At 52.8% G+C, this 18,614-nt stretch overlaps 1 protein-coding gene across 1 annotated transcript in view; it reads right to left on the bottom strand.

Moving 5' to 3' along the window:
• TIMP2 (TIMP metallopeptidase inhibitor 2) overlaps positions 1 to 18,614 on the bottom strand; it is a 50,962-nt gene that overhangs the window by 5,882 nt on the left and 26,466 nt on the right. The window contains exons 2-3 of the mRNA XM_059048512.2: positions 8,294 to 8,394; positions 6,083 to 6,191 (exon numbers count right to left, since the gene is read on the bottom strand). Of these exons, the coding sequence (XP_058904495.1) occupies positions 6,083 to 6,191; positions 8,294 to 8,394 (210 nt within the window). The remainder of the gene's footprint in view (positions 1 to 6,082; positions 6,192 to 8,293; positions 8,395 to 18,614) is intronic.

Raw genomic sequence — 18,614 nt, 5'->3', positions numbered from 1 at the left:
GAGTTGTATGACATTCCAGGCAAAGAAAGGGATCAAGGAGCAAAATGACTACTGTAGCCTTCATTCTGATCCTAATTAACTAAAAAAATATACATCTGGGCGGCCTTAAACTTCAAAAATAGCTATTTTTTTTTCTAGGCCTGTAGCTATTTTCTATGACTTCAGAATAGATGAGGAGCAAAATGGACAGATGGCAAGTAACTCCTTCCCACAGCCTGGTTTCTTCTGGCATTTACTACTAGCCTGGTCATTCACCAGAGGCAGGCTGAGTACTGATTCTAGTCCCTCCCTCCAGACTTCCGTAGCAACTTCCACTGCATCACGTGACTGGCGCCAATATCCCCCTTCACATTGTTCTTCGCCTTTCTTACGTATCTTGTTCCTTAACCAACTCATAAACATGAAGGGTAAGGGTTGTGTCTTAATCCTTTCTTATCCATAGTTCCTTGCACATAGCAGTGGCTCAATAAAAGTCTGCTGACGATGGCGTGGTTATCTGTTCTAACACTGTGCTTCATTAACCGTTTCTTGCTGTCTTCCTCTTTAATCCTTTCACCACCCATTCAAACTTGCACAGAGAACGGACAAAGGCAGGGCATGGAGATGAAATGGAAATTGTATAGTTTCTGTGGTCCCAGTTACTGGGCTCACATGAGCTTTAACTGTCACGTGTAAATGGTGTAGCATCTCGGAATGTTAAAAGGCGACCCCTTTCCGTAGAGGTAATTAAGACTTGGTTGGGCACGTGAGCATCTGTCTGCCTTGGGAAAAAAAGCAAAGTCTTTCTTGGCTACAGAAAAACAGGAATTAATTAAAATTTGTAACTGAGGGTTGTATGTTTATTTTTCCTTCCGGAGGAGAGGACTGTAGAAGAAAATTACAGGGCCGATTCCGTAACAGTTCCTGAACACAAGCATCTCACGGGCCAACTCAACATGTGAAGTTGAGTCATCAGCCCAGGAGGAGGTGGGCTGCCCCAGGCTATGTGGTCACTCGTGGGGCTGCAGCCAGCGCTGGCTGAGTGGTTTACTGCGTCCCGTGATTCTTGGTTAGCCCATTCTGATTCCAGGAAAACAACATCTAGAGTCTGTTCTTTAGAAATTAAACACCAGATTTGTTCCAGAGCTGTCTCGCTGAGCCAGGGAAGGAAGTCAGATTAGAGAGGTCCCTCTGTAATGGGGTGAGTCAGCCGCCAGTGGAAGTGCCTTTTATTAATCTTATGTTCCACGGCCAGTTAGGGAACTAAAATGTGTCCCATGTCACTTGCTCGCTTCCAATACTAAATGTGAGGTAATCAAGATGATAGGCACACAGTTACCACGTGAATTCCTCTTCAAGTGTTTTTAATTTTTATTATAAGTGGAGCTATAATTTGGATGGTTTCATGTGTAGCAGGCTTCTGAAATGTGTGTGGCAATTCCTTGTATGACTGTCTTCTCATTCAGCCTGGGGACAATGGAAAGGGCCTGTGGTAGGAGCAGCACGGGTCACATACATGTTACATGTTCAATAGCACATATGAACGGCTGAGCTTCCACGTGGGAAAAATATCAATGTAATCACGAGTGACTTGAAATTATGAGCCTTTCTGCATTTGACACACCATGCTCCCTTTGGACATGAAGTCTTTCCCTTTCAGAAAAGGGTCTGAGCACAACTGATTTTCCCTCCACGTCCCCCAAAAGAAATAAAAGCAACCACCAGCAAAACAATCACCACGCGGCCACCACGTGGACCTCCACTCTTGTCCTGGACCCACCTGCTAAGCAGCCCTGCGGTCTCCTGGCACTCTCGGGGTAAGCGGAACGGGACAGGACCCAAGCCCCACGCTCCGCGGAGACACTGCTGGGGCTCCTGACTGCTGGACATAAGTCATCTCCCCGCCCTGCCCCAGGATCCGGCCAAAGGGCCCCATGGTCTGGACCACCCATCTCGTGGAGTAAAGGGTGGTGCCCCGCTCCTCAGAATCTCGGGGCAAGAGGCAGGTCTGACTGACTGAGAAAGGCCCCAGGAGATGAAATAATGTCCAGAGGCTACTGACCTCGAGGGAGGTGATCAACCACGGCTGCTGGGGCTCAGCTCTCCGAGCACGTGCAGCCTGGCTATTTGGCACCTCTGGAAAAAAAGGTCTGCCTTGACCCAGAGGAGGGCAGGTTCTCAGTCCTGGCTGCTCACTGGACTCTCCTAGGGAGCTTTACAAATGCTGATGCCGGGGCCCCAGCCCTGCAGATTCTGCTTGAATTGGTCTGGGCTGCCGCCTGGGCATCAGGAGTTTTGCAAACTCCCTGTGGAATTCCAACGAGCAGTGCATGTGGAGGACTGCTGGGTTAGGCATTGGGGCAGTGAGACTTCTAAACCCGGACCACTGATGGAAGAAGCAGAGTGTAACAGACCCAGGGGTCAGGCGGACCAGGGTCTAAATTCTGGCTGCACCATTGCACCACTCCCCGGCAGTGTGACGCTGTCAGGGGTGTGCTGAGAAACGCCTGACGGGCAGCTCTCCTGGGAGGAAAAGCTCTGGTGTGTAGCATTTGCCCTAATACTGTGGTGTAAATACTCCCCCTCTGGCCAATTTCAAGCTACCACCATGACATCAACTGAAGTTTAACACTGGGCTTGAAAGTGAAAGTGGGTTCAGGCACACACCACGGGACCTGGGAACACGGCTCCATCCTCTACTCCTCAGTTTTCCTCATCTGTAAAATGGGGATCATAATAGGGGGTAGTGAGGATTAAATGGAACTCACATGGAAAGCATTTGGAGAGCGTCAGTGCCTGGAAAAGGGCACTCCTATTACTATTAACAGGGAGCTGGTGAAGCCTGATGTAGAGGCCTTTAAGACCGAGCCTCAGCGTGGGTAAGGATTCAGCTGGGCATGTCTGGAAGCAGGTCCTAGCCCACACTGAGGTGGCTTTTCCACCAGGTGCCGCCCACGACAGGATGCAGGCTCTCCCTCCTTGAATAACCGCTTCGGCAGCTCTGCAGTTAGGCCAGACAGCCCTTAGAGGGCAGTGTGGAGACCCAGCAGGACGGCTGAGGCTCTCATTTTAAAGGGTGTTAGAGACAAGGACAAAAAAAGGACACAGAAAATTAGAAGCCTTTGATTTGCTAGAGCAATAAGGTCCCTGAACCAGGTGTGTCTCCACCAGTGCCATTTCCTGTGCTACTGTGCTATCACAGTCAGGTTGTCAGCTCTCTGCAGGGTGATTTTGTCCTCATCCGCTTCTCTCCGTTTGATATTATCTTTCCTACAGTAAAAACAGTAGATACTGCAAATGTGAAATGGTACAGCTGTTTTGTAAAACAACCTTTCAGTTCCTCAAGTGGTGAAACACAGAGTCACCACAGGTCCTGCAGTTTCCACTCCTAAGTATCTACCCAAGAGAAATGAAAACACACGTCCAGGCAAAAACTTGCACACCCATGTTCAGAGCAGCATTGCTCATAATAGACGGCAGGAACAGCCCCAGTGAAATGCTGAATGGATAGGCGAAATGTAGTACATCCATCCAGTGGAATATTATTCGGCCATAAAAAGGAGTGAAGTTCTGATACATGTTACAACATGAACAAAACATTAAAAACTTTAAAAAACATTATGCTGAAAGAAGCCAGACACAAAGGACCATATGTTACATGATTCCATTCATAAGAAAGTCCAGAGTAAAGAAATCTACAAAGAAAGATTAGTGGTTGAAGCGAGCTGGGGTCAGGGGAGAATGGGGGTTAGGAAGGTAATAGCTAAAAGGTATCGGGTTTCTTTTTGACTGTGCTGATGGTTGCATACCTCTGTAAATACACCCAGACCCTTGAATTATACACTTTAAATGGGTGAACTGTATGCTGTGTGAATTATATCTCAATAAAGATGTTACAAAATAATAGGTGCTCAAAATAAAACATTTAGGAAGTTCAGAAGGGCCTACAAAGGAAGGGAAAAAAATCTCCATTATCCCCAAGGAGAGGGACAAGAGTCTTGAGGTATTGACAAAGAAACTCAGAGAAGCAGGTGCTGGATGTGAGCATTTTGCGGAAGGGAGGGAGGTACTTGTCCAAGGAGAGATTCCAGAAGCCTCCTTGGCCCCGCTGCACCTCCCTCCCTGCAGCACCACCCCTGCATGGCCAAGGTCAGCACCTTCTCCCAACACTACATCTTCTGGGTCCTGGCACCTGCTAGCGTCTCTGCCTCTTTGTACCTTTTAAGCATTCGCTCGCTAGTCACATTTCCCCACATGTGAAACTTATCTTACTTTCTTTAACTTCTTCTCCTGTCCCCCTCGGGTGGGAACATGGGCTTCCTGACAGCAGGGCCCCAGGATCTCTCCTCCTGAACCTCCTGCCATGCCAAGCACAGCACACCACTAGGCACCTAGTGGGCACCTGCTAAAACACGTGTTGAAATATGTGAAATAACCTGGACGGAAGAAAATCCCTCAGATCATGGAGATCTGGATTTGGAATTAATTTTATGATTAAATTGGGATTTGGGGAACAAAATAGGATGTCAGTCTAGGGGAGGTGTCCTGTCTCTTCTTTTTTCTTAAGTTTGTGATCTGACTCCTACTTTCCCTAGAAGAGGACGGTGAGGTTCCTTAGCTGACCCAGACAGCACCGGCCAATAACGGGGCCACCAGCTGCAGACGGCTGTTCACATTTACATTTAAATCAACTGCAATGAAGTAAAATGAAAGCCCCAGCCCCTCAGTTGCACCAGCCACAGCTCAAGCGCTCAGAAGCCACGTGTGGTTCATGGCGGCCATACCGGACAGCACGGGCATATACAGCATTGACGGTGTCACTGGAGGTTCTGTTAGACCGGGAGGTCTCAACTCGGGATGATTCTGTCCCCGCCCCGGGAACATTTGGTGATGTTGGAGACCCCACGACTGGGGGGGAGGATGTTACAGCAATTAGTGGGTAGAAGCCAGGGATGTAGCTAAATATCCTACGTGCATAGGAAAAGCCCCCCAACAAAGAATGATCTGGTCTCAAATGTCAATAGTGCTGATTGTGAGGACACCTGCTCTGGACTCTGGGGGTGAAGCCTAGGTGGGTGGGCAGAGGAGGCCGTAGAAAGAAGTAAAGGGAAATCATTTTATGTAAGAATAAAAGAATATAACTTTTATTTATTTATTTATTTTGCCCGCGCCGTGTGGCAGGCGGCATGTGGGATGTGGGATGTGGGATCTTAGTTCCCTGACCAGGGATCCAATCCGTGTCCCCTGCATTGGGAGCGCAGTCTTATCCACTGGACCACCAGGGAAGTCCCAAGAATATAACTTTTAAAAGAGATGCAATGATAAACGAAATGTGGTCTGTCCATACGACAGAGTATTATCCAGCCTTAAAAAGGGAGGAAATGCTGACATTTGCTGCAACATGGCTGACCCCTGAGAACATTATGCTCAGTGAAATCAGCCCATCACAAAAGGGCAAACGCTGTTGGATTCCACTTTTATGAGGTCCCTAGAGGAGTCAGATTCACCGAGACAGAAAGCACTGCCAGGGCTGGGGCGAGGGGGAGTTTAACAGGCACGGAGTTTCAGTTTGGGAAGAAGAAAGTTCTAGAGACGGATGGTGGTGATGGTTGTACAACAATGTGAATGTGCTTCACGCCACTGAACTGTACACCTAAAAATGGCTAAAATGGTAAATTTTATGTGATATAAATTTTATCACAGTAAAAAAAGAGGGATACGATGAACAAAGCAGCAGGTGAGTAGAGAGCATAATAATATCAAGAGATTTAAAATGAGGTTTCAACTCTCCTTCCCCGCCTCCTGTCCAGGCTTGAGCACTTCCAGCATCTCGCCTCTTTGCGTCCACCTGACCTCAAATTGCCTATGAACACCGGTTTACTTTGTTCCTTCCCATCCAGTCACATTGGTTCCACTATTCTAACAAGGGGAATGCCTAGGACAGGAGAAAATTCACTAATTCTCTGATGGGAATTAGGCAGGGACTCCCCCAGACTTCCGAATAGCACTGTGCGTACCCTCAGGGCTCCACTTCGAGCCTCCCCGCCTCCCCCGCCCCTGGACGGTCTCTAAGAACGTTCCACGCCCATATCGACATACACACCTGCAATGAGATACTCCTTCTTTCCTCCAATGTCCAGCGAGACCCCGCACACTGCAGAGGAGGGGGCCGTGTAGATAAACTCTATGTCCTTGTCAGGTCCCTTGAACATCTGGAAAGAGGAGGATGAGGAATGTAAACGAACTGCGCGGCACAGCCACGTTCCCACGCCGAACACGGCGGGGGCGCCCCAACCTGCACCCGTGGTACTGCCAACATGGAAAAGGGGATGGAGATGTACCGGTGAGACAGATTAGAAGACGACCATTCCTCATGCACAGGATTCCCTGGAGTCACTCTGATTGACTGCTTGGCGTGGCAGTTGTCACCAGGCTCGGCATGAGACTGTCATCCAGAGGGACCCGCCTCAGATAATACACCTGCTCTCCCTGCCACCTGTGAGGTCATCTCAGAATCCCTGGGGAGGGGCTTATGTATCTCCAGGTGATTCTGACCCATCACGGAGGATCACCACTTTTGTGTATTTCCAGGAATTTTCAGCACTGGCTACTGGAGGGGGACCAGAGCGGAGAGGCACCTCTCAATTAGGATGTAACTCCCTGGGCAAGTGGAGGTTGACTTTTCAACTTGTGATTTTCTTACAGCCTCTTGGGAACAGACCTGCTGCCCAGGTGAAGGGGTGCACTGTTCCAGTGCCTGGGCAGGAAGTGAGAAAGCCACAGCCAGGGAGCTCCTGCGGCCCCATCGGGGACAGTGACAGGCGGCAGCCTGAGTGTGGACTGAGAACTGCCCTCCACCCCGGTTTTGGGGGTGCAGGCTGCCGGAAGCCTGGTGAGCAGGGGTGGGGGTAATGGAGAGGGGAGCGCACGCATGCGCCAGGACCACACAACAGAGGGGGCTAAACACGGCTGTAGATCACAGACACGCGGGCTCCACGATTCCACACGAACCGCATCAGGACTCTTGCTGTGGCTAAACCGAGGTTAATAGTTTCTTAGTTTTGGGGGGAAGAGTTTCAACAAGCAAACTCAAATGGAACAGGATCACCCCAATGTCACGATGAACCGGCTTTGCAAGAGCTACACCCCAACTCACGCCAAGAAAGGTTATACATGACGTCTGTCACCGAAGGGCTGAAAGTGCTTCCTTGCTGTCTACACCTGCCTTTTCACGACCCCTCAATGACTCATGAGAGCAGAGATAACCTTCCTTCCCGCTTCATAAATAGAGATGTAGACACTGGGTCACCTCTTTAAATGACATAGGCATGATGATTAAGCATTTCTTTGAACTTCTGGTAACATTTATGTTCTACTTTTTATTTTTGTAGCAAAATTAAATATGGACGGCCAAAACTACTAACCAGGTCGAAAAGCTGTTCCTCCAGCTGGAGCCTAGAATCTTCTTCCCTCTTACAGACCAAGTGAGTAATTGTCAACAACAACAACCTTCCATCAGCACTGGTCCTGTCTTCCCAAACTCCCCCCCAAGGCCTCCCCTCTCTCCCTCCCTCCCAAACACGGGCTCCTTGCCATATGACCTTGAACACAGCCGCCATTCTGAAAACCTAACAAATGCCACCACCCCCTCGGTCTGCAGCCCCCAGTGCCTCCTGCCCCTCCCCTCCCCCGTGCGAAGCATCTTCTCCGTCACCGGCCAGGCTGCCACGTCCATTTCTTCCTCAACTCCCCTCTCTCAGGAAGTTGACCTAGCACACCTGTCCACAGGTGTCCTCCTCTCTCCAAATCCCCCCTCCTCTTAGAACATAAAGCTCGCCAGGCAAGACTAGAGTCCACCCACAGTTTGGGGGAATTAGGTCATCTGCCCTCACATCGGTCGTGGGCTCCCAGAGGCAACAGCCAAGTTCCCAATGCCTCTGAACCCCGCCACGGAGAGGTGAAGAGGCGCTCACAGAGCGTTTCACAGATGCTGTGAACTTGGTAACTTAAGGCTGAGGATGTGCCACTGATTTATATTCAACCAAACGAAGAGAACACATTTCTGAAATAACCTAGCTGATGGGAACACACCATGCCCACACAACTTCTCAGCATTTACAGATTAAGGAAAATCAGATCCACTTGTGGCTTGATGCCCTTGCCCCTAGCTGTCTGCCTCAGAGGTGGCTGGACCGAGTTCTACGGACCCAGGGGCGCACTGAGATGGTGGGGCAGCCCCGCCTGGTCCCCGGCCCCGCTCCCAAACCTCCCCCAGCTCTGCCCAATGGAGCAACCCAGGGCCAGTGGCCGTTACCTTTATTTGCTTGATCTCATACTGAATCCGCTTGATGGGGTTGCCGTAGATGTCATTCCCAGAGTCTACCTCCTTCTCACTGACGGCTTTGGCCCTGATCACTGCAAAGCCAAGACAGAGAGGTGAGCAGAGTCCCCAAAAGGCTGTCCTGGCTCTAAGGAGAGGGCAAGGGGCAGCAGGGAGGTGGGAGGTGAGGGGCAAGACGATCCCAGCCCTGGGTACAGCATCGGACTCCATCCCGAGGAGGAAGACCAGGAGTGAAGCTAGAGCCCTCTGTCGACAGGGCCCCAGAGCAGAAGCCCTCGTCCCTCACGACGGGGGGCTGCTGGGGCCGTCACTGATTTGGACAACAGCTCGCTGTTGATGTCATGCTTGAGTGCTCTGGGGCTTTTCTTCTTTCTCCCTAATGTGTATGCATCTGTGGCTGGGGAAGCAGAGAAGCACACTGACTGATCTGCAATCCCGATCACACAGTTAAGGATGGTGAGAGTCCCCCCAGGCCCCCCCCCAAAGCCTACTGGCAATCAGGCTCTCTTGGGCTGAAGGCAGAGGGGGAGTCACCTACCTACGAGGGGCCCCATCATATTTAGGTTGGGGGTCTTCCATCTAAAAGGTCTATCTTGTCAGCCTCCTAATCTGTCCTCAACGTGTCCCTGAGAGATGTCGCAGGGATGATTCTCTGTAATAACACATATTCTATCAGAGGCACGGCGGAGGGAGGTTGAACATTTTAACTGGTGAATGGGGGGAGGAGACATTCAAGAGCATCTCGAGCAGACAGGAGGGACAGATGCCGAGGAAAAAGGCCAAACAGAAAGAAGGATGATCCTGGAACGTGACATGAGATGAAGGAGAGGGGAAGAGGTCAGCCTGGGAAGGTTCCGGAATGTTCCCGGGGGCCTGCAGCTGCTCGAGGGCCATGCACCCCAGGGCTTCCCACTAGCAATTAAGCCAAGACTCTGCTCCAACCCATAACCTGACGGGGCGCGGATCAGCAGTGCACCCTGTCACTTGGGCAGAGCCCTCCCTTGTTCATTTCGAGGCTTATCAGCTGGTGGCACGGCCCGTTTTAATGGCTTTAAAAGCTTTGTCCTCCAAGATTCGGCTGTTCAGGGTCACGCCGGATGAGGGTCACGTGAGTGTGGGTGTGAGCAAAATAAAGACACAAGGAGCAGACAGGCTCCGAGGAGCCTTCCACCTCCACTCCCCAATGCACAGCTGGAATCTCAGAGCCCCGAGGCAGGGCTGTCTTTTCCCGTAGAGCAGGGAGGCCCAGGCACGCGGATCCCCATCTGTGCCCATCCCCCTGGACCCCTGAAATGCGCTCTGGATCCCAGCCTGGCACCAGAGCCCCACGCCACAGCCCCAGCGCCCCACCCAGGCCCAAACCCATCCTTATTTTCTCTTCTGTCGGCGCTGAGTCATGACTGGCCAAGGCCACAGGTTCCTGTTTCCCAGGCCGAGCCAGGCCCCAACCTACAAAGCCACATCTAGGACATGCCACCCTAGAACAGAGGGCCTTGCCCTTGGTAGCTGGTCAACCTGATCCCAGCGTCTCCTCCCACCCCCCACCCATCCTCCCTCCCCAGCTCATGTTATCTTTTCTCAGTCACGTCCCGTCCAGTTCCAACACCTTTTTCGGCCGCACACTGCCCTCATCTAAAACACAAGACCCTGAGCAACCTGGCGCCAGCCAGTGACTGTTTCGGCTGCCGCGGTGGTCCCCCACTCTTGCGCTTCCACCAGTCCATAATACTCCCTGAATCTGAACCTGCCCAGGGGTGTCCATACCTCTAGACAGGCAAGTTTCTTCTGCCTTGAATGCCTCCCTCTCTCTGCCTGGAGACCGTCCATTCATCCTTCAAGACCCAGCTGAAATAGCCCTTCCCCATCTTCCCTCTGGGAAATCCTGTCCTCCCGTAGCACTTGGTATATTCCACATCTCTCATCCACTCTGCTGTAAACATCTGTACCCGTCTGCTCAGGGCCCTGGGAGCTTCGAACAGACAGAAGCTACGTTCTAACCACAGAACAGTTCGGGCTCACTATTTGCTGAGCTGACCCGGAGATACTTGGATGGCAGCACAGGTGAGGTTTGTCTTGGTCCCTCTTACGACCTGCCTCATCTATACCTTATTGCAATGCTGCACAAAAAAGTGTTTATGCGAATCAGTAAACATCAGGTTAGTCCTGTCGTAAGTTTGCTCTTCTGCGGCATCATCCTCAGCTCATGATATCAAATGAACCAGGAACATCCAAAGGAGACAACAGTTCTAAAAGGAGCAACGCTGCCAGATTTTACTATGGTACACCTAATTCTGCATGCTTTTTGGAACTTTTCAGCACTGTTTTTCAGAGGTCCAGCACCCTGCACAATGCTTACTGCATTACAGGTGTTCAATGAACACACTGCTGGCCATTAGAAAATAAGCAAAAAGTCAAAACTACAATGAGGTACCACCTCGCACCAGTCAGAATGGCCATCATTAAAAAGTCTACACATAACAAATGCTAGAGAGGGTGTGGAGAAAAGGGAACCCTCCTACACTGCTGGTGGGAATGTAAATTGGTGCAGCCACTATGGAAAACAGTATGGAGGTTCCTCAAAAAACTAAAAATAGAGTTGCCATATGATCCAGCAATCCCACTCCTGGGCATATATCTGGAGAAAACTCAAAATTCAAAAAGATACAAGCACCCCTGGGCTTCCCTGGTGTCACAGTGGTTAAGAATCCACCTGTCAATGCAGGGGATACAGGTTCGGGCCCTGGTCCGGGAAGATCTCACATGCCACGGAGCAACTAAACCCATGTGCCACAACTACTGAGCCTGTGCTCTAGAGCCCGTGAGCCACAACTATTGAGTCCGAGTGCCACAACTCCTGAAGCCCACGCACCTGGAGCCCGTGCTCTGCAATAAGAGAAGCCACCCAACGAGAAGCCCACACACCACAACGAAAAGAAGCCCCCGCTACTGCAACTGGAGAAAAGCTCACGTGCAGCAACAAGGACCCAATGCAGCTAAAAAAAAAAAAAAAACAAAAACCCAGATAAAAGCACCGTTATATTCACAGTAGCACTATTCACAACAGCCAAGACATGGAAACAATCTGAATGTCCATCGACAGATGAACAGATAAAGAAGATGTGGTACATATATACAATGGAGTACTACTCAGCCATAAAAAGAATGAAGTAATGCCATTTGCAGCAACGTGGATAGAGCTAGAGATGATCATACTAAGCGAAGTAAGTCAGGCAGAGAAAGACAAATACCATATGATAACACTTATATGTGGTATCTAAAATATGACACAAATGAATGTATCTATGAAACAGAAACAGACTCACAGACGTAGAGAACAGACTTGTGGTTGCCAAGTGGGAGGTGGGGAGGGACTGGGAGGTTGGGATTAGCAGATGCAAACTATTAAATACAGGATGGATAAACAACAAGGTCCTACTGTAGAGCACAGGGAAGTATATTCCATATCCTGTGATAAATCATAATGGAAAAGAATATGAAAAAGAATATATATATATATGTATAACTGAATCACTTTGAGGTATAGCAGAAATTAACAACATTGTAAATCAACTATACTTCAATAAAATTAAAAAAAAAATAAGCAAAAACTACTCGCAAACAACCAAGAGACTCCATTCCATTCCACACATCAAGGTCCATGCATTTCTCTCTCATAATAGCTCCTAAGGCTCCCAGGCAGTCTGAGTTCTTAATTGAAAGGGGGCAGCAGAGGGGCTCCATCCTGCTGAAGCCGTTCCCTGCTGTGTAGCCTCAGGGAAGTTCCCTGACCTTCCTGGGACTCAGCTGCTCACATCGGAAATGGAGACACGGCCGCCAGTATCTGCACACCATCAAGGTGTGGGAGGACTAAGAGATGGGGGGCACGTGACACGGTGCCTGACACATGATGCAGGTGTAGCTCGGGACAGAACAAACACAGCACCTCGGGGGCCTCCCTGGTGTGCACGTGCAGTGGTTGAGAATCCGCCTGCCAATGCAGGGGACACGGGTTCGATCCCTGGTCCGGGAAGATCCCACACGCCACGGAGCAGCTAGGCCCATGCGCCACAACTGCTGAGCCTGCGCTCTGGAGCCCGTGAGCCACAACTACTGAGCCCGTGTGCCACAACTACTGAAGCCCGCGCACCTGGAGCCCGTGCTCCACCATGAGAGAGGCCACCGCAACGAGAGGCCCGCTCACCGCAACGAGGAGTGGTCCCACTCTCCCCAACTGGAGAAAGCCTGAGCGCAGCAACGAAGACCCAACACAGCCAAAAATAAATAAATAAATTTATATTAAAAAATCCCCAGCACCTCGGAAAAGAATGGTGCAAATTCTTGCATTTGGGGGGTGAGGGGTAAGGAGAGCTGCACCATGTTCAGGCCTGGGGAGCCCACTCTGGGCAGTGAGCATCCCGGGTCTGGGTCTGATTCAGCTTCCTGATGCACCTGCTTTGGGGTCACAGATCACACACTCGCCTTTTAAAATTTGTCAGAAAAGAAGAGATTGGTTGAATCCAGGGTGCAGAGTTAAGACTAGAATGTTCACCGCCCCCTGGGCTGCCAGCTGCCTACAGGGAGGTGGTGGGTGGGGTGGGGAGATCTCCAACTGGGCTCTCCACGCAGCACAGGAATTCACATTCTTCAGAGTCTTTGAATTCTGGGTGGGAATCTCAACATTTTACAAAAGGAAAGAGAATGGGGGAACTTCCCTGGTGGCACAGTGGTTAAGAATCCACGTGCCAATGCAGGGGACATGGGTTCGATCCCTTGTCCGGGAAGATCCCACATGCCGTGGAGCAACTAAGCCCGTGCACCACAACTACTGAGCCCACTTGCCACAACTACTGAGCCCATGTGCCACAACTATTGAAGCCCATGCGCCTAGAGCCCATGCTCCGCAACAAGAGAAGCCACTGCAGTGGGAAGCCCGTGCACTGCATCAAAGAGCAGCCCCTGCTCACCACAAATACAGGAAACCCGCGTGTAGCAACGAAGACCCAATGCAGCCAAAAATAAATGAATAAACAAATAAAAATTTTTAAAAAAAGAGAAATGGAAGGAAAGAAAGTGAAGCAAGAGAGACAAGAAAGCCCAGTTCTATGGAAAACTTCCCCAAAGTGTCAACACCCTCCAACCATGAAAGAGAGATGCTGTGCACACACACACCTGTCCACGCAGGTACGAGGGATCCACAGCGGTGAGCTGCTCAGGGCAGCAGGTCCCATCTGGGCTCAGCACCACTCTGCATGGGGTGGGGTTGGGGGGACACAGGCAAAGCACTGGCTGATCAACTGATCACAGCCAGAGGCTCCCACAGGCAAGTTACAGATGGGAGACCTGAGGGGCCCCACAAGGGAGGGAGAGTGGGGCAGCAGCGCAGTGGACCCCAGCCAACTCGGCTGCGGACATCCCGACCCTCAGCTTCCTGGCCCCGGCGTGAGCCAGAGTGGGGACTGCCTTCCATGCCAAGCTCAGAGTTCCGAGTCGGACTGCCTTTTAAGTATAAATCCAAAAAGCATGGGCCCCCACCTGTTGCCCAAAGGGAAAAGGGGGTAAGGTGCGGAAGGGTCTTCAGTGACAGTCCCTGCCTTCGAGGAGATCCAACACGGGCAGGAAGATAGATGGTGGACAGGAAAACCAAGAAGCACACTCTTTCCAACTGCCAGTGGCAGACGGAGATGGAGGCAAGAAGAGCTTTCCAGAAATGTGTTTCCTGCACCTAGCGCCATGGGCATAACTCTGAGCTCCAGCCGGGAGGCCACTCCAAGTGAGGGCTGGGCCTCTCTGAGTCCCAGGCCATTTAAAGGACAGGGCTGGGGAGAAGCAAAGAGACCCAAAGGATCTGGGAAGAAGTTAAAATGGAGGCATGGACTCATGTTTACCAAACACCTACTGCATGCTGGGCCTGGTGTTTGGCCCTGGGTTGGGGGATCAGCCCAGGTCCTGTCCACCCCCCATGAGTGAGCAGCTCTGCACCACCACCCTGTCCCCGGGGAACCAGGGGCAGCAGTAGGAGGGAGAGTCTCCATAAAGATTCCTGTTCTAACCGCTGTGGACGCAAAAATGATGGCCTCTCCCTGGGCTGCTCAGATTTTTTCTTCTTTCTCTCCTGCCGTTAACACAACATCTGGGTTTGAGATCAAGGGTGATACACTGGCTGATGAATTCACTGCCAGATGTTGGCTACTGGAATGCACAGCCGTGGACTTAATTCAAAGCACAAGCAACCGCAGAGCCCCTGCCCCCACCACTCGGGCTGTGGACACCACATGACGTCACTTCCCCCTCTAGGAGCCTGCAAAAACAATCCCTAGTCCGCCCAGCCAGATTTGGGATGGAAAAGAACGGGGTGGGTGGAAAGTCAAGGTTGTGGACGACGATCCAAAGAACACAGGCTATGTTCAGGCTCCGAGAGATGACAACAGCCTAGGCAAAACCAACGGAGGCCAGACTGTGCCCCTGCCCTGGGGGGAGGGGACAGGGAGGAGGCCGGCAGGAAACCTTGGGTGTCCCCAGCATCCCCTGTGGCCAAGGCCGGTCCAGAGGAGCAACACAGTCAATCAGCCCAGGCCAATTTGTCACTCCCACACCCCGCCAACATCTCAGTCCTCACATGTCTGCAGACCTTATCAGGGAAGCAATGGAGATTAACAACAAGCCAAGGACATAGTCTATGGGGGAGCCGGGCCCTGAAAGAGAACTGCCTGTCAGAAGTTCATTTATTTCACACTGAAATAAACTGAATTATCTTGACTGTCTTACCACGGGCCCAACTCCTCTCCAGAGGAATGCCATGTGCTACACGTACGAATGTATCCTGTAGGATCTTTCCCAACGGGGCTGTGCTGCTCGACATGGGCTCCCGACCCCAGAGCACGGTAAAACTGTAGATGGCAGGCCTCTGACTTCTAGACATTCACGGCCTTGCACCAACGGGTCTGCCTGCAACAGGTGCGGGAATCTCCAGGATTCAGAAAAACATCCGTCTAAATCCAAGGTCAGCCCCCTGAACCCTCTGAGCCTTATGTGTATGCACTGACTCAGGGTGGCAAGGGTGCCTCAGAATCAGCAGAGGCCACCGTCACCTCCCCGCCCACCTACTGCAGCCTCCAGCTCAGATCTGGAAGGGGCGCCCAGCGAGACAGGCATTAACACGGACCTCGCCACCCTGCTCTTCAGTCTTGGTCACGGCCTCGTGGAAAATGCCCAGTGGTCCCTCCAGTGAGGGGCACACGGTCTCAAAGCCATCCACCGTGCGGGAGAGGTCAGGGGCTTTCGACTGGCCGGCACATTTACCAAAGACCCTACTGGCCCCAATCAAGAGTGGGTGGGGGCCCCTCTGCTGCTGTGCCTGGAACGCGAGCCCTGGTTTGAGAGTAGAGGGTCACTTGGTCCGTTTCCTTGTCTCTGGGAAAAACTACACGCCAACCATTTCAGAGGAATTCAGAAAGCAACGATTTTGTCCCACACGAGATCCAGCCTCCACTTACTCCAGGCCAGGCTTCGGACCTCCAGTTCTCCAGGTGTGCTCTGCACTGCTGGGGTACCTGGGGGGGCCCGGAGGGTTCCACGCTCTTTGTCTACACTCTCCAGAGAAGGGGCACCGCAAGGGTAGACATCTACACCCTCAAATCACAGAGCTACCAAAGTCCTCGCTTAATGCCTGCAGCTACATCCCGAGGCCGCCTCTTGGGATGAGAGTCTCTTGTCCCTTTAGGGTGGACACAATGACACCATATGGCTGGTTGACCTGGCGGAGGCCCCTTACCTTTTGAATTTTGATGAACTTGCCCCAAGTCCCAGTGGAGGGTGGACTAGGGTGCCTCCATCTCAGCCACCACTAACCCTTAAGGGTAGAGTCAGAAAATGAGGGGTGCCCCGCTTCCTGCGTCTACACCCCAGACACACAGTCTGCTGCTCTGCCCCATGAAACCTGTAACGAAGTGATCATATTTTTCAGAGCCCTGCTCTGGATTACTGAGGGATCCCTAACTGCTTGCAAGTAACTAAACCATCTCAGTGGGCTGTGGGGAGCACGGTAAAGACACTGTGAGCCTTTGCAATGGGCTGCATCTGCTTCTTTGGGGTGGGGGGCAGACCGCACCAGCTACAGGGGCAGGGGGCGGGTGGATGATGATTTAGAAAGAGGGTCGTGCTCACAGCGACTGCAGACCGCTGGGACTCCCCAGGTTTCGGGGACACGCCCCTCCCTACAGAACGGCACGTGGAAACGGGATGTGGCCGAGCAGCCTGGGAGATGTCACAAGGAATGCATGGCGTCAGCGCTGGCCTGGTGCCCATAAGGCCGTGGGAGCATCCAGCCCCACCTGCCCCTCTGGCCTCACTGTGCACCCCGCCTTCACCTTTCCAGCTGCCCCATGGTAGACATGGCCCTGGGGGCTCTCCCCAGGCACTCAGCTCTGCCTTCCCTGGCCTCAATGCCAGGGCCTGTTCAGCCAGGGGTGGAGCAGACCTCCTCCAAATTTGCTGCTTTCAGGGAAATGAAGTAATTAAAAACAGCCCTGTGATGCTGCAGGAAACCGAGGGCTTCTTCTATCCCTGTAGCAGCTGTGAGAGACCAGACCCACCCCCAGGTCCCCCAAACCTCCCCAACCCCAGGAGCCAACAGATGTCCGCGGCAGGGCTGTGGTGTCCAATGCGAGGGCAAGACTTGGCCAGTGTGACTCAGGCCAGGGTCAAAAACGCCTGGAATGACAACTGCTCAGAGCAGATGTGTTTTTTCAGGAGTTGAGGGTGGGGCAGGGAGAGGGTCGGGTGCAGGACAGACAACAGGAAAGAGCAGTGCAACCCCAGCCCTGGTCCACGCTGCCCATGAGCCCGGTACCTGGGGATCTGCCAGGCCTGCCCAGTGCTGTTCAAGATTCTAGCACGTACACGTGAGCCGCTGTCCACTGGATGCCCCGTCTCCATGGAGACCAGCTCTCCCATCTCCATTTCCTGTCCCTTTGCTTTGGCTCCCCTTGGGAGCAGGAGGGAAACATCTCTAAAAGCGCCTTGGTGATGCAGAGAGAAGCTGCAGCGCTCACCGCCCAGCTTCCAAGCTGCCCTCCCGACCCCCCAGGTCCCAGATAGGACGCCTGACTCAAGCCCCGCCACCTTTCCTCCCTTTTCCCCGGGGGCCCAGCAGGATCTCATGCCAGAGGCCTTGGTCACGGTCTCCGAAGCCTTGGGCTTGGGCCCTTCCCATTCACGTGCTGCTGAATCATTTGAAAAAAATGCATCCCCGCTCCTGGGAGGATTTGCTGAGAACAGTGCGGCTTTGTGGAGGGAACTGCTGCTCTGCACTTTCTCCGCCAAGACCCCGAGAAGGAGCCAAGCTCAGTCCTGCAAGCCCAAGCCTGGAGCCCGGAGCGGAGCGGGGGCAGGAGGGAGAGATGCTGAGAGGGTTCCCACCCCCCCTGCCACGATCCCTCCCCACTCACAGGCTGAGGCAGGGGTTGGACGGACAGCTAAGAAGTGAGGGGCTGCAGACAAGGGTCCTGTGCTCGCGCTGCTGCTGGCGGGCTGTGACCTCCGGCAGGCCTCCCCTTCCAGGCTGCCTTATTTTGGGGAGCAAACGCTCAAGTGCCGGGCCTGTGGCCCAGGCCCCCGTCCGCATGGACGGAGCAGCAACAGTGACCCTGGCGTGGGACGCTGAGGCGTGCGGTCTCTGGGCCGACTCCAATGCACGGCGTTTCTCAGGAGCCAGGGGCAGCGATGGAGAGGCTGGGACCCCAGAGCCACCCTCCCGGCTGCCAGTGTGGAGGCAAGCTGGGTGTGCAGGCTGGGTGGTTCACGGCCCCTCTCCTCGGCTGGTCTTCGTTAGCTTAGCAAGTAGGAGCCCAGGTGGCAGCCCAGCTGCCCCTTGGAGCGGGTGGTGTGTGGTGTGCAGTCCACCCAGCCTCCCGTCTCCAGCCAGGACGAGGGTGGGCTGCACTCTGCCATCAGCTCTCCATCATGTCTCCATCACGTACAGTCAAGAAGCTGCCCACGGGCTTCCCTGGTGGCGCAGTGGTTGAGAGTCCGCCTGTCGATGCAGGGGACACGGGTTCGAGCCCCGGCCCGGGAGGATCCCACGTGCCGCGGAGCGGCTGGGCCCGTGAGCCATGTCCGCTGAGCCTGCGCGTCCGGAGCCTGTGCTCCGCAGCGGGAGAGGCCACAGCAGTGAGAGGCCCGCGTACCGCAAAAAAAAAAAAAAAAAAAAAAAAGAAGCTGCCCGCATCTCATGGCCTGAAAGAGGGTCCCCTGCCCTCCACCCCAACTTGAAAAACCTATTTTCCCATTATTTTAC

The sequence above is a fragment of the Kogia breviceps genome, chromosome 19 (assembly GCF_026419965.1).
Source record: "Kogia breviceps isolate mKogBre1 chromosome 19, mKogBre1 haplotype 1, whole genome shotgun sequence".
Classification (NCBI taxonomy): Eukaryota; Metazoa; Chordata; class Mammalia; order Artiodactyla; family Physeteridae; genus Kogia; species Kogia breviceps.
This window is presented reverse-complemented; position numbering and strand designations above follow the sequence as displayed.